Raw genomic sequence first — 16,089 nt, 5'->3', positions numbered from 1 at the left:
ACAATGTTCATGGTGAAATAACTTGTCCAAATTGCCTTAGTGGGAAAAAACAAAATAGAATGAAAACACGGAAGAGTCAAAATTTCTTCTCTAGCTAATGGTATTTACCTCATGATTTGCAGCTTTTACAGCATACTAGATCATATTAGAATGATATGAAATTTTCATATATGACTGGTTCTAACCTAAAAAAACAAATTTCATGTGGTTCAGATTAATATTAGTAATAGAACACTTAAAACCACGGCATGTATATTCAGGAGAGAAATTCAACAATGTAACATCTTTTTCATGAAGGTGCTAAGAGAGCAAAAGTAAGAGTTTTATATCATGTGTAGAAGAGCTGTAATTAGACAGTAGCATAAAATTATAGTAAGTGATTTTGTAAAGCCCAATATTTTATAAACACTAAATTTATAATGTCAAACAAGATTACAGGTTGTCTATACTCAACTAACTGAAGAACACCATGTCAGGAAGTCCAAAATCAGGTTTGATCCTTTTATCATCCTGTTAACTCTACCATATTCTATTTCTATGACCCACAGTACTGTCTTAATCCAAGACATTCATTTCTCAAATGCATATCCCAACACAGGGTAAGAGGAAAGGACTGGAGAGGGGATGAATTTCAAGAAAAAGAATAAATCAGTGACTCCTGCAGTACGGGGGGGGGGGGGTGGGGACACAGATTCCCACACCTGACCTATAGCATATACTAGTAAACTGTGAATAAATGAATGGGTGAAAATAAATAAATAAATAAATGGGTGAACGAATGCCTTATTAGTAAGTAGTTTCATCCCTAATTGTGAAAGATAAGATCTTAAGTGATATATCCAAAGAATATAGAATCATATAATGTGTTTTAGAAGGGACCTTAAAGATATCTATCTAATCTAGTGTGTATTTTGTAGTTGAGAAAATCAAGGCTTGGAATTAAATGATTAGCCCAAAGTCACACAGCCTGTCATTATCAAAGACTAGAATTTATGTCTCCTGATTCTCAGTGTAATACTCCTTCCACTATATCTTCATATAAAGCATCTTTCTCTTCATTAGAAATAATTAGCATAAAACCTTCATATTCTGAATACAACAGAGTAGTCTTATTTAGTATTACAATAAGAAGGCCTTAAAGATTATTTAATCTGGTCCCTTATTTTACAGAGGAGAAATCTATGATGCAAAATGTTAAACGACTTGTCCAAGGTTAGCCAATTAGAGAATAAACAAATTCAGGTGCCCAAATTCAGAGCACATTCCACTTCATGCTGAAGGACATTAGTGTACTAAAAGCTTATTTGCTTTTACTTACTTTGATGACATATTATACTTCACATGTGGGCAACAGGAAATGTTTATTTATATACAAGTACATGAGAAAGCAATTTCCATTCATCTTTTTAAAAAATTTTTACAAATAAAAAGTTATTAATACATTCATCCTTTGCACACAAAATACATTCTTTTTAGTTTTACTCTCAGTATGAATTTTGCTTAATAAAAACAAGACAATGGACAGATGGTTTGGCGATTTGACAATCTTTTTTCAAGATGGAAAATCCAAACTTTAAAGACAGTCAATATGTAAAGGAAAGTAGATATTAAAAGTGCTCCTTCATTGAATCCTAGAAGATTGAATGAGTACTCCCTTTCTAACGTGGTTTGTAGCTATCCCTTAAAACAATGCAGAGGATTTTAGAAGTTCTCTGTGCATTGACAACTCAATTTCTACAAGACTGAAATAGTCTTCATGAAATTGATTATTATATATAAATGGTAGGCTCATAGAAAGATTCCTATGGACATATTGGGAAGTTAGCCATCTTTCAGAGGTCTCCTAATTGACCAATTGACCTAAGATTGTAAGTTGTAATATCCAGGTGGGATTTTTAAGAGGTTTTGCTTAAGTGAACACAAATGACTTGATTTGTTGGACTAATCACTTTTAAGAAAGATGTGAAAATATACATCCACAGAGAAAACTTGTACACAATGTCCATAGCAGCATTATTTATAACAATCCCCAAATGGAAACAACCCAGATGTTCATCAACTGATGAATGGACAATTGTGGAATATACATACAATGGAATATTATTTAGCCATAAAAAGAATGTATTGATTCATGATACAACATAAAACTTGAAAACATTATGCTAAGAGAAAGAAGTTAGACACAAAAAAACCCACATATTGTATAATTATATGAAATGTTCAAGATAGGCAAATCCAGAGAAACAGAAAGCAGGTTAGTGGTTATCAGATGCTGGGGGTGGAGGGTAGAGAAGTGATTGCTAATGAGTACGGTTTCTCTTTGGGATACTGAAAATGTTCTAGACTTAGTGGTGAGTGTTGTACAACTTTGTGAATATACGAAAAACACCAAATGGAACACTTTAAAGGGGTGAATTAATTCCAAAAAGAGGGCTACAACTTCATTAAAAGAAAAAAGATTTTAATGAAGTTCCTGTTCCCTATCCCTCCTATTTAATGTTGATTGAAGTTTTTATACAATCACCTTTCTATAGAGTGTTTTCAGCTAAGTGCACTCAGGTCATTATGGGCTTATATTTCTAACAGGCTTTTTATTGAACAAACAAAATACATGAACATATAGGACAATACAGTGTACTGTTATTTTCTGCATATTAACATTTAAAACTAAGTATTACGCCTTGCTGAAGCAGATGGTTAGATTTTTATATACTGGTGTGTTCAGATATTACTGAGAGCCTATGCTTAAAACCAGCCAAATATTAATAACTGAGTTCATAAGATTTGATGAATAACATGTTTGTTAAAACTATGTGTATGTTAAAGATCCATGTTTTAAAGGAAAGAGATAGGAAAAGGGGGGAAGTCAGGGGTTCTCTAAGTCTTCATAAAACAGCTTCTCTAAATATTTTAACTAGCTGCTGAGAAGAACTCCAGAATGATATATTTTGCATTTCATTTCATCCCTACACTAAAAGTCATGCATTAAAGTATAGTAATAATATATGTGGGGCATAACTTTTTCCCTTTAGGTGATCAAAAAATGTCTTCTTAACCCATTATTATTTGAAATTTGAAACAGAGTTTTGGAGGGGTGTGTGTGTGAGAGTGTGTGTTGCTGAAAACAACTTACACACTTACATTTATGTAAGTGTATTTACATAAATACATTTATATGGCTCCCTTACATATCATCAAAGGAGCTCCAACCATCTGATATGTCTAGAGGACACTTCAGTGAGCAGAAATTAGAAGCCAGCGTTCCAGTCATTTGAAATTTTCAACAAAGGGACATGAAAGCCCCAACACATCTTAAAGGGATAAGAAGATTAATTTTTTTTAAATAAATCAATTGACATTCATTGTCAAATAGCCTACAAGAAAGTTCCAGTAGCATTCTGCAGTTGTATAGGATGAGAGAGTATTTCTAATGATTACATTCCAGAAAGCAATATGTTTAGCAGCTGTTTTTCAGAGGGCTTATCAAGTTTTGCTATTGTTATTTAATCCAGGCATAACTATGTAACTTTAAACAAAACTGTGGACCATTCAACTAACTAGTGATAAATTATCCTAACAGACCAGATTCTTTTATTATTCTCTACATAAACTTTTGCTTTATTAGGCATTGGGTACTCCAATTTTTATTTCAGAATACAGTGTACATGTAGAAAGGGACAGAAACCCTGCAAAATTTGGGTGTTGGTAATTATGTCCATCAAGTATATGTCATCTATGGAATGAAATTCTAAAAACAGGTGACAAAACTAGGTTTCATGACTCCATTTTTGTCAAAAGGAGAAAACAAAAGCCATAACCAGATTACTTCAGAATCACACTGTGTTATCAAGTACATAAGGAAGAAAAATACATGGATAATTGACGAGTTAATCAACAGTAAGATTATGATCTATATCTGATATTAGTAAGAAACTAAGAGTTTATAAATACCTAGTCTGACATTCCCCAAGAGAATAATGATTATGACCTTAATGAGCTTTTTCTGAATGTCATTAAGGGCAATAATAAATGGCAAACATGGTCCCTTAAAAAGAAGATAAGATCAACCCATTTTTCTTCCTGTGGAGAATGGGCCCAAGAAGAAAGAGGTTCAAATAGCACTGTGAGGTATTTCAGTAATAAAGTTAAGTTTCCTGATAATGAGTTTGCAACCCTGGAATTGCCTATTGGGAAAGAGTGCAAGAATACCTTTCCTGAAGTATGTAAAGAAATAAAGAGACTCTTGGGTAACAGTAATGCCCAAAGGCAGAAAGATGGATCAAATAAGTGACTTCCTTTTAAGGCCCTTTCAGAAATGGTGCTCTTTGAAGTTGAGAAGTGTTCTTTGTTTTGTCCTAAAAATCTATACTTTTATCAGACCATCCAAAATCTGCCCTTAATTAATAAGAAAAGAACTAATATTTGAGTGCATACTGTTTACTGAGCACTGTCCTAACTTTCGATCTATCTTAACTAATTTTCACAATAATCCTGATAGGTATTATGAGTCTATCTCTCACAGATAAGGAAACTGATGGTCAAGAGATTATGCTTTGCATAAAGTTACAGCTAATTCATGGCAGTACTAGGACTCCTCATACCTAACCTGGTGTTCCCCCTTTCCCCCTTCTACACATCTCTGTCATCACTCCCTGAAATGTTAAAGTTAACAACCCAACAAGGATTCCCTTAGGAACTAGAACACAACATCTCCAGAAATTCTGCTCTAATTCAGTGGGAAAGTAAAAATTTGTCTCATGTACCAAGTAAGCCAATTAAAGAGATGGCTAGCTTTTGTGCCCTGACCTCTAATTTAAAGGAGTCAAAGAAACTCTTACCCAAACTGAAGTGTTTCTCACCATATTGATGCAAGACCAATGACTTTATAAAGAATAATGAAAAGCCATCTATCAGCCTAACAGGGATGCAAGTTATTTTGCAGATGGGATTATTTGGTCATGGGCTTTATTAGTAAATGTTGCTTATAGTTATCTCTGATTTTTGACAATCCATGTTTTGTTACTTTTTCTACATAAAGAATTTAGGCTTGGTTCTATTAAAATAATTTGCAGATCATGTTTTTTCAAGAGAATCAAGCCAACTAACCAAGTCATTTGAGGCTGTGCCAAAATAGGTCATAGGATCTGCTTTATGTCATTAACACACACCAGCCCATCCCTAATGGAAGCTGCAAAACTTCATGTTGGCATATTCATGGGATCTATAACTGAAGATTCTGTTCTGCTAAAAATGCCTGGTCTGAAATCCTAGATACTGATTATTCACTAAACTGAGCATGGCTTATGTTTGGCAAGTGACAAGAACATGATTTCTATGATTTCACATAACTTCTATTAAAACAATACCTTTTCTTCTTTTTAACTCAAGAACCAGTTTGTGATTTCAACTGAACATCAGTGAATGGATTGACAAAGCAATCCCAGCCTAGGGCACAATGACAAGCCAGCCTCTTAGCCAAACAACATGTAACCAACTTCTTCCAGGAGGGTTGGCAAATAGCAAAGCCTTTAAAAAAAAAAATCATTAGCTGTGAGTCAATAGATACTTAACTGTTATGAGAGGCAAAGTGCTACAACATAAGTTAATAGGTCATCTAGTCCAACCTCCAACCGATGTTGAGATCCTTTCCCACATCATCTAGCATCTGCTTGACAGATACTATTATCTAAGCAGACCCTTCCATGGTGACTCATCTTTTGAGAAGGTTCTCCCTGACATACAGCCCAAATCTGTGGCCTTATGATATTTATAATCAGTGGGCACTCCACTGCTTTGACCAGAGACTTGCTCTAATTCACTAGTTGTATTCCTGTCTCTTTCCTAAGCTAACTTCTTCAAACATTCTTCGAGTGCCATAAATTTTAAATTCCTTCATCATCTTTGTTATGCTTCAGTTTGTTTTTAATTTTAAAGTAAAGCTCCCAAAAATGACTGTAACATTCCAACATCATAGACTTAGGGAAGAAGATGAAGTGTCATCTCTCTGGTTCTAAGATTACTATATTAATTGTTTGAAGGGATGATAACTTCTTAATTCAGTATGCTTTCTACCTAGTGTAATGAACGTAAGGGAAGGCAGCTTTCCTTTTAAACACAAATGTACTCGTGGGACAGAAATGAAATTTGAAAAGAAAGAAAAGCAAGCACATCCCCCTCTTATCCCAAAATTAGTGCTCAACCATATTGCTTATGTGGAGTGCTGTTTGTCTGAACAATGAGAGACACATCTTTTCACTGTTTTTGAATTTCAATTTAAGTCTCAAAAGTATTATGATGGCATTAAAATGCATCTGTCAGGACCATGGTTGAGGAAAAGTACATAAACAGTTGCAGTTAAAAAAAAAAAAATCTAGAGAAAACAATGGGCAAACCCTAGAAGAGCTCTTCCAGAGGCTAATAAGAGTATTCTGTAAAATACGAATGGCCATAAAATGTAGCATTCTGCAGGATTAAGAAAAAGAAAGTGTCTATCTTAAGAGCCATTGGTTTGATATATGGGATGATAAAAAATGGAAGTTTTTTTCTGGTTATAAGATGATATCTTATGTGGCTTCGTTTATAAAAAAGATGTTTTCACTTTAGTCAGAAGAGCAATTCAAAATCACTTGCAACTGATATCTTTTCAAAATGATTCATTAACTGAAATTTGATGCTGAATCTGGAAGAATTATATGTAATAGTGAAGGAGATAAATGAGACAAATCATTGACCTAACACTAGAAGTCACCAGTGTCCTCTAAAGGTATATATTCATGAATAGAATCCAGTCCTCTGTTAATTTCTGCCTCCCCTCTCCAACAAATCTAATTGCTTAAAATAATCCTAACCCAAATATATTATTTTGGCTAGTGGTTTTTATCTTTCTTTCAGAAATTGACACATTGCCAAATCAATTCATTTGACTTTCATTTCTACTTACACTCTTGCCACTTTACTCAGGAAGAGATAGCAACATGACATGAGTAGAAAAGGTAGGGAAAAAGAAAGGTCAGGAAAGCTAATTGCCTAATCTAATCTGCAGAAAGGATAATTGGCCCTGCATAATCAAAATTAAATGTTAATTCAATAGAAATAATAAAAGCATGTAAAGAAATAAAAAGCCTCATATAGGTAAAGGAAAAAGCACAAAATCCACTCAGGATACAGTCTACACAAAGCCATAATAAAATATTAATATCAGCGAGCTATATAATTTCACAGAATCTCCCAAATCTTTGACATGAATATCATGTGTTTTCACTGGAAATTGAAAAGTTTTGCCATATATTTAGTGCCAATTTTATTTATTGGGGAGAGACAAAGAGTGAGAGAGAACAAGCAGGAGGAGCAGCAGAGGGAGAGGGAGAAGCAGACTCCCCACTGAGGAGGGAGACTGATGTGGGGCTTGATCCCAGGATCCTGGGATCATGACCTGACCCGAAGGCAGATGCGCAACTGGCTGAGCCATCCAGGTGCCCCATAGTAACTTTATTACACCAAAAATGGAAGCAGACATGGACTCTGATAGTGTGAGGCACATTAAGCCAAACTGAATTATGAGAGAGCAACTCTCTTTTTCATCCACCATTAATAAATGAGAATTCATTTTTATTTAAGAAGGCTCATCTTAGCAAATATTGCCATGACAATAACAACTAGTAAACAAACCAGTGAGTGTAGCTCCTGGTCTGGGTTAAGATGACCACATTTAATTAGTACCCTTTCTCGAATTCTATTTGAGAAATTTCTACATAACTGGCAAAGCTCCACTTGGCACTAAGTCATTTATTCAACTAACAGTTATTGAGCACCTACAATATTGTCAGGGATCGTTCTCAAACTAGAGATATATAAGTGAACAAGTGTCCACAAGGCCTAATCTGGAATTCACACAACTAAGGTGGGGAGGAAAGCTCTAAAATTCCCATGTATCTCTGCTTATGGACCATGGATGGGGTGACTGACTGTGAATTACAGAAAGGCTGGGGGGAGTAACAGGGAAGGAAAGGGCCAAGAACAGAACTATTTAATCCCCTTACGATTATGGCCAAGGGTAGACAGAAGCAGCTGAGCCCTAGGGAATATGAATTTCAGAATGCAAGAGTGGTCCTAGAAGCTGTCGTTCTATGACTAAATTTGTCCAATCTAACAAAGTCTAAGTTCACAAAGCAGTTTTACTTTCAACACACTTGCTGCTGTGGAGACAAAGTTGGATCATCACATGGGATAGTTGGATTTTTGCCCTAAATGAAAGACAGTAAATCTAAATCTATTGACATTTCCTCACAGTTTAAAAGAGAAGTTCTTCTACCCTCCTTCATCAACTTGTTTTCTTAATAGTTTTATATTTTCTGGCTTAATGGAGAAATGAGGAGGGAAAAACGATTATAAATGATTTTGGTTGGGGTTTATTAAAATGATTTTTCTTTCCTGTAGAAACAGATTCAAAAGAAAAGCAATTCAAACTTCTGGGATCTCTTTCTCTCACCCATAGGACCTGGACAAACAGTGAAGCCAACCAAAAGTATCAATCTCTTATACAATATGTATAATCTGTATACAAGAGATGAGTCACACGAATCTGCTAGAGAAATGCTAGAAATGCTTTATCAATATCATGTCTCTATGTGCCTCATTTCTTTAAAATTAAATAGCTTTCAAACATCAACACATCAGGACTGAGATTGCCACCATCTACAGCAACAGAATTGCATATCCTACCCTTATTCCATTACTCATCCCTAAGTGATGCCAAGCAGCAAGCTACAGAAACATCTGACACCATGAACAACATACAGGTTTAATTATTTCCTCAATTTGCATTTATATCAGTGAACAAATTGGAAGGCATCAAAGTATGGCACTAAAGAAATTAGTAACACATATTCAGCAGCACATCTTTCATTTTGAGTCTTGTTTTAAAATTGGCTAAGTAAAGGCATATACACCTCCATTTGAATTGGAGATTTGCAGTAACACATGCATATAAAGGGTGAGAGGAAAAGAGTAAAGAATGGGGAAACCAGGAAAGAAAGGAAAAGAAAAAGAAACAGGAAAGAATGTATGATCATGAGTCTGAGAGTAACATTACTACATGAAGAAGGGACAAATGACAGCTCCACCTGGTTCCACAAGCAGAATTTTTCTAAGGTAATTGAAGATACAAAAGTGGTTCATGAGACTTTTCATCTGTTGCTTATTGTCACTTATCATACTAAAAACATGTACAAAATTCTAAGCCTTGGTCTGTCCAAGATGGATAGTACCAGGAAGTAAAAGATGTCACCTGCTGTCAAGGACTGTGCTCTGCTTAGAACTCTGCATCGCAGTCCATTAATCCACAGTATTTTGGTCAGATCTGGTCTGTTTTCTCATACTACTCATAATGTCTTAGAATTAGTCTTTTATATTAGAATATCACCAACTTTTTTTTTTCATTTTCTAACATTTTCATTTACTTAAAGGGCAGGAAAGATGAGAGAATAGGAGAAGAAAATGATAGAGATTTAGAGGGGACAGAATTTGAGAGGGAAAGTATTTTATTTTCCAACAGATCCACCCTAGAAAAGATAGTAATGAGACTTTGAGAAAGAGTGCCGATTCATGGACTTCCCTTATTATTTTTTTTTTTATTTCAATGTAATACATTTAAGGACATCAATGTACTAAAATGTTTGGTCTGTGAAAGAGCAGAATCATTAGCACCAAAAGGAGTCATGGAGCTTGTATATATTATTAAACCAATGATTGTTACTGTTGGTCATGGGAAAAAGTTTCATTTCATTTTTACATCCCAAAGTTCTTGAAAGTGCCTGTGGACAAGGGAAATAACACTTTTCAAAGTCTCCATGGAGTCATCAATACGCACCACAGAGGCAGTACTTGGCCTTCCCAGTTTTGGTTTATCTGGTAGACAGGAAAACCAGGGCCCCCAAAAGCCCTAAATAATAGCCCCCACATGCACCCACTGACGTGCAGGAGGGATCCCTACAGCACAGTTCCCCCTGGACTGTGTTCAGGAATGCGCTTTTACTTGCTTTTTTTTTTTTTAAGAACAAAAGCAACATGCTCTGCAGATCATGGAGCGCCTAGTGCAATTTTCTCCTTGCTCCAACTCCTGACTGCAAAAGGATGAAACCGTTATATGTTCTGCGAATGCTGGCCTGTGGACAAAGCCTTTGGCCTGCCATGCTTTGTAAGCTCTGGATCCCACAGGAATCAGAAGGTCTGAGAGCGGGAGCCACAGTCATCACCAGATCTTCCCAGCAATTCGGAGCCCATCAGGGCAGCTGCTGATTCCTTTTGCTTCTCCTCGCCTCAGCCTTTAGTTGAAATTACAACAAGTCAAGTAGCTGATGCTTTTCCCTTCTCCCGGCAAGGGTGAGGATACATTGTTTACAAGTGTGTTCTGTCTGGCTTCACTGATGAGGCGGCATGCTAAGTCAAGGAAGAGTTTCTCCACGTTATCGGATTCCTTGGCTGAGGTCTCCAGGTAATACATGTCCTGAGCCTCTGAGAATTCTTCAGCTCTCTGTTGGGAGACCTCTCTCCTTTCAGCCAGATCAATCTTGTTGCCTAGAACAGGGATAAATCAAAGAAGAAAACATCATTTGAGCTCGGCAGCATCAAAATTCAATTTCATATCTGAAGTCAAATCAAACAGATGGGCAAATAAAGCAAAGCAAATGTGGCTGTGATCACTGGAATGTTTATTTTAAAATATCAATGCCATTTGTAATGGCAAAGAACTGGACACAACCCAAATGCCCATAAGCCGGGCACTGGCTTCAATGAAGTATGGTACATCTGCACAATGCAGTTATTTGCCACTGTAAAAAGCAATGAGGAAGGTCTCCATATACTGCCATGGAATGAGACACGAGGATATACTGGTAAGCAAATAAAGCAAAGTAGAAAAAAAGGTACATAACATACAACTAAGAAAAAGGGATAAAAAATACATAGATGCATGCTCACAAACTTATTTTATTAATGTGAGAATAAAAATTTTACTTTTAAAGATAATGGTTACCCATGAAAGGAACGAGGTTGAGGAGATAGGGAGGGGTAGAAACTTGATCTTTCTAAATATAATTTGTCTAATCCATTTGATTTCAGAATCTTAGAAATGTTTCACATAATTATACAACTATAACTAGATAATGGATACAAAATTAAATTTAAAAAGCAATCCCTACAAATGCAAAGCAAAATGGAACAAATGAACCTGTTTATCATGAAATGGCATAACCACACAGAGGGGAACTATTTCGACTTTAAGATCTAGTATTTTGCCTTTTCGAAAAAAAAAAAAAAAAAAAAAAGATCTAGTATTTTAACCATGTGTCCCCAGTGGTATATACTCTAAGGACAAAAGAACTGAAGGAAAACATCTTGAACTGTTTCAGTGATCATCCGGTCAGTGACAGTGTGAGTATTGTTATTCTCAGGAGGTTCTATGGGTATTAGGGCATAAAGCAAATGAGTATTAGTATTAGTATCATTGGGTCTGAGATTTGGGGCATGGGAAAAAGGATAGAGAGAACGATTAATGAGGTTAACTAAATTTTTTACACTCCTGAATTATAAATGGAAGTATCAGTGTGAATAATACATGGTGGATTTTATCTTTAAGATTTTTTTCTACCTCTGTTCCCCTGGAAACCTGACAAAAGTGGTATGTCAACTGTGTTGCCCAGCAACAGAGCTTATGGTAGAAGTGACCCCTGACTGATAAAGTCCATCTGACCTAGGAATTCAGTGTATGAATTATAAATATCTAGTGGAAAGTCAGAACTTTGGGCTTCCCTGAGTATGGTGGCTCTTCACTTGGAAAGACCCTGAAAATTAGGTCTGTGGAATTGTTACAAGAGAGACTGGTTCCTATTAAGGCTTCTAAGCCAAGGCAGGTCCATCACATGCCTGACATAAGCCTTTCTCTTCACACATGAACTGTTCCAGGGGGTCCTGGACCACTATATGGACTGCTATTGAGGATTACTTCCACTGAGACGGAATGTCTGATGCTGACCTGCTATTAAGCCGTATTTTCTGTCCTGTATCCTTCTTAGTGAATATCATGCCAAGTGTGGCCTATTGTAGTCTTGTGAGTCAAAGTGTTTGGTGGAGCCTAATAGAACCCCCTGTGGGCACTACAGAATTCACCACACACACACACACACACACGCGTTCTGTACACTGAAACGCTAAAAGCAATGACCACTCACTAGTAAGGAAGATTCCTATCACCTTGGTTGTGGCCTCTGAATATAACTTCCCATTAATAATAAACAGCGCTTTTTTTTTTTTTTTTTTTTTTTTAATAAACAGCGCTTCTTAAAGAGATGGCTAATTCCTAGTCTGGGGCAGGAAATGCACAAATTGTGCCTGGAACACTTAAACCAGAAAGCAAGTGAGGTCAGTGTCAAAACGTCATATCTACAGGACTCAGGAGACCATTTGAAGCAGCTCCTCTCTCAGAGTTGGAACAACTGGACTATCAATCATAACAATTGCAAGGGCCTAGAATATACTGAATATATCTAAATTAAAATAATATTCAAAATATAAACAAATTTTAGTTATTACTGGAAGATACTAGGGAAACAACTCATTATTTTAAAATGTGGAAAAAATTCTTAAAAGATAGTCAAGGATTTTTCTTGGCTATTCTATAAGACCTGTACCTCAGAATATCAACTAGGAAGCATATTTGCTAAAAAGGAAAACAAAAGAACTGAATCTGACCAGGCCTCTAAACTTACCTACAAATCTGCAAGAAACACAGGTGATGGAAGAACCTGTCAAGTGACACTACAGTGGTGAAATAGCAAAATTCAGACTTGAAATCTCTGAATGATAAACAAATGCTTTAACAAATAAATTCCAAAGGAGAAAAAAATGGAGGGATAACCTACAAGTTAAAGGAGAATTCAAAGACACAAAAATCAATTAGAACATACAAGCCTTATTTGGATCTTTGATTTGAACAAATTTTTAAGAAATGTATGAGTCAATCTAGGAAATCTGAACATTGTCTAAATTTTTGATGCTATTAAAGAACATTTTTTAGGTCTGAAAAGGGGTTTGTGGTAGGTTCTCTTCTTTAAAAATCTTCCTTTAAAGATATACATTGAAATACTGAAAGATAATATAACATCTGAGATTTGCTTCAAAATAATCTGAAGGCAAGGGGAAACAGCATAGAAAGGAAACAGATAAAATAAAATTGGCCATGAATTGATAATCACTGAAGCTGGGAGATGTGTACATGAGGGTTGGTTATACCACTTTTTCTACTTTTGCTTATGTTTGAAATTTTCCATAATAAAAGTTTTTTTTTAAACCAGTGCCTCTTTCATACTAAATGGACTAATTATCTCCCACCAAATCTCCATTTAACTTCCTTAGACAGAATCCCAAGGAATAATGCTTTAACTCAAGTTCTCAAGGGCTTTCTGTAGAATAGAAAGAAGCCCAAGTCCTGAGATGGGTGTTTCAAGTGCTTCATGACAAACATTCTCCAGTGGGCAAGAGGGTTCTCAGGAATGGACACAGAGCGCTAGCTCACAGAGAGGCACTTAACTCAGCAGTCTGAAGGAAAAGTCCAGCAATTTGTTACAAAGCAGCACATTACAGTTGGACAAATACAAGGCTTGGAGTTGATCTTACATGCCGTGTAACCTTGGGTAAAGAACTTCACCTCTCTGAACCATGATTTCCTCATATGTAAATTAAGAATTATTACACATAAATTTCCTAATATGATTCCTGGCACAGGTGTGCTAGCTATAATGCTTACTGTAAGTGTTTACTTACCTTATTGTTAACCATGATTTCTGACTTAACAATGTTTCTGAGATTCTCTACAATGTTTCTGAAATTCCAAAATTCAAGTCTTGCTAGAATTTATAGTAGTGTTCCTTTTTAGGAAGAAAACATTTTTTTAAAAGATTTTACTTATTTATTCATGATAGAGAGAGAGAGAGGCAGAGACAAAGGCAGAGGCAGAGGGAGAAGCAGGCTCCATGCAGAGAGCCCAATGTGGGATTCGATCCCAGGACCCCAGGATCATGTCCTGAGCTAAAAGCAGACACTCAATTGCTGAGCCACGCAGGCGCCCTGGAAGAAAACATTTTAACAGCCATATATATTATTAACATTTTTCATCACCACTAGATGAGTTTATAACAATCCAATCCATGTCACTGCAATTCCACTGTTAATGGTTATGTATTTGTAACCACAGAAAATCATGGGTTGTTTTCTGCTTTTCCCCTTTACTAAACAGAGGTTCTATCCTCCCACAAAATGAAACAAACTGCAGAATTTCCCTTAGTGGATTCTTTCTGAAATTAGAACTTTTCAAGTCAGCATGAATATAAGAGGAGAAAAAGAAAATCTTTTTTTTTTTAGACAATAAGCAATTACTTCACGAATAAATTCTTTATCAACTAAAGAGATATGCTGTACCTCTAGACCAGCAGTTTCCATGATTTTGTAACTAGATTTTTTTTTTTTTGGTAATGTTTAGCAGCCCACATAACTTTCACGGTAGTCCACCTTCTTCCCTAGAGCCTCCATTGACAGAAAAATCAATCAGCAATATTTTCTACTTTACTCTTCTAAACCATCAACTTGGGATAGGACCTATTTCATTTTCTCTTTCTCTCTTCAATTTCAGAAGAACTGAATGTTGACTGCATGAATTATATAGCTGTACACTATATTATTGGAAGGTACCAAGGCACAAGCATTATGTGATTATAAATTCTCTGGTGGCCACAAAACAATTTCCCCCCTCATTAGTCCTTACTTACCCACTAGCACAGTGATGACCTTGTTGCTGGCATATTGTTCTATCTCCCGCAGCCACTCAGGAAGGCAACGGAAGGATTCCTCGCAGGTTATGTCATAGGTGAGGATCAAGGCATTGGCGCTTCGGTAATAACTCTGGGTAATGGACCGAAATCTCTCTTGACCTGCTGTGTCCCAGATCTGAAGCTATAAAGGCATAAGAGAAAGATCAGGTTGGAAAAGCAGAAAAGAAAGTATTGCCTTGCTTTAGTTTAGAAATGGAAACACTTCACTCAATTTCATGGTTATTTTCTGCCCTAAGAAACAAACAACAACAACAAAAAAAACACTTTTTTGTTGTTGTTGTTGTTGTTGTTTAATGTGGTAGGTGTATCTGGTTAGGGAGAGGGGCTTGCTTTGTTTTGGGGTTTTTTTTCTTTATTATATTACCTAAGAATCTCTTTTATTCTTTAAAAAAAAACTTACTGAGCATTTATTATACATCAAGCTCTAAGCATTTTACATATAACATAATCAATGAAGTAGGTACTATTACTATATCCATTTCTCATGTGAGGAAACTGAAGCACAGAGAGATTAATCAAGTTGCTCAGTGTCTCACAGCTAATATGTCCCAGAGTCAATTTTACCAGGCACTCAAGTCCCAAAGTTCAGGCTCTTAAATACAATGATGTATTACAAACGTCAGGATACAGAGCAAGCTGTCATTCTGTGATTGCTGGCATTTTAGACAGCAAGTGGAGCAGGAGAACATCCAACCTCAACCACCTTTTCCAGCTCAGAATTCAAATGAATCTATTAATATACTATCTTTGTTAATGAAAACAGGAACAATGCCATGGCAAATAAATAATAATAAATAATAATAAAGAAAATAATCTCCCTCTACCACTTTTAAGCTCTAAGACTTTGGGCAAGTCACTTAATCTTTGGGCTTCAGTGGTTTCATGAAGAGGTTAGTAATATGCAAGCCTACTGAAAGTTCACATTTTCTGAAGTCATCTACCACTACTAAGACCTAGTAACTGATGGTTCTAATAATAAAGAAGAAAATAAAAAACACTTCTCCCTTCTCCCCAGATTTTCTTGCACAGAGTAGAAGACTGCAAAGAGAGCCATTCTCTAGAGACTCCTGAGTACAGAACAATGCAGAAGGCCTTGAGAAATAACATCAACAATAGTAAGAATATTCCCTTCTAATTGCATAAAATTCATGTCGCAAAATGCACTCCCCTCCTTTAAGAGAACATCATTTCCTCAAGGGACACAAAC

General features: G+C 36.0%; 1 protein-coding gene across 4 annotated transcripts in view; it reads right to left on the bottom strand.

Moving 5' to 3' along the window:
* Window positions 1-2,100: 2,100 nt before the first annotated feature.
* RAB30 (RAB30, member RAS oncogene family) overlaps window positions 2,101-16,089 on the bottom strand; it is an 89,255-nt gene continuing 75,266 nt past the window's right edge. For all 4 annotated transcript variants that reach the window (XM_038568476.1, XM_038568477.1, XM_038568478.1 and 1 more), the window contains exons 4-5: window positions 14,820-15,003; window positions 2,101-10,575 (exon numbers count right to left, since the gene is read on the bottom strand). In XM_038568476.1, the coding sequence (XP_038424404.1) occupies window positions 10,325-10,575; window positions 14,820-15,003 (435 nt within the window). In that variant the 3' untranslated portion in view covers window positions 2,101-10,324. The remainder of the gene's footprint in view (window positions 10,576-14,819; window positions 15,004-16,089) is intronic.

The sequence above is a fragment of the Canis lupus genome, chromosome 21 (genome assembly GCF_011100685.1).
Source record: "Canis lupus familiaris isolate Mischka breed German Shepherd chromosome 21, alternate assembly UU_Cfam_GSD_1.0, whole genome shotgun sequence".
Lineage (NCBI taxonomy): Eukaryota > Metazoa > Chordata > Mammalia > Carnivora > Canidae > Canis > Canis lupus.
This window is presented reverse-complemented; position numbering and strand designations above follow the sequence as displayed.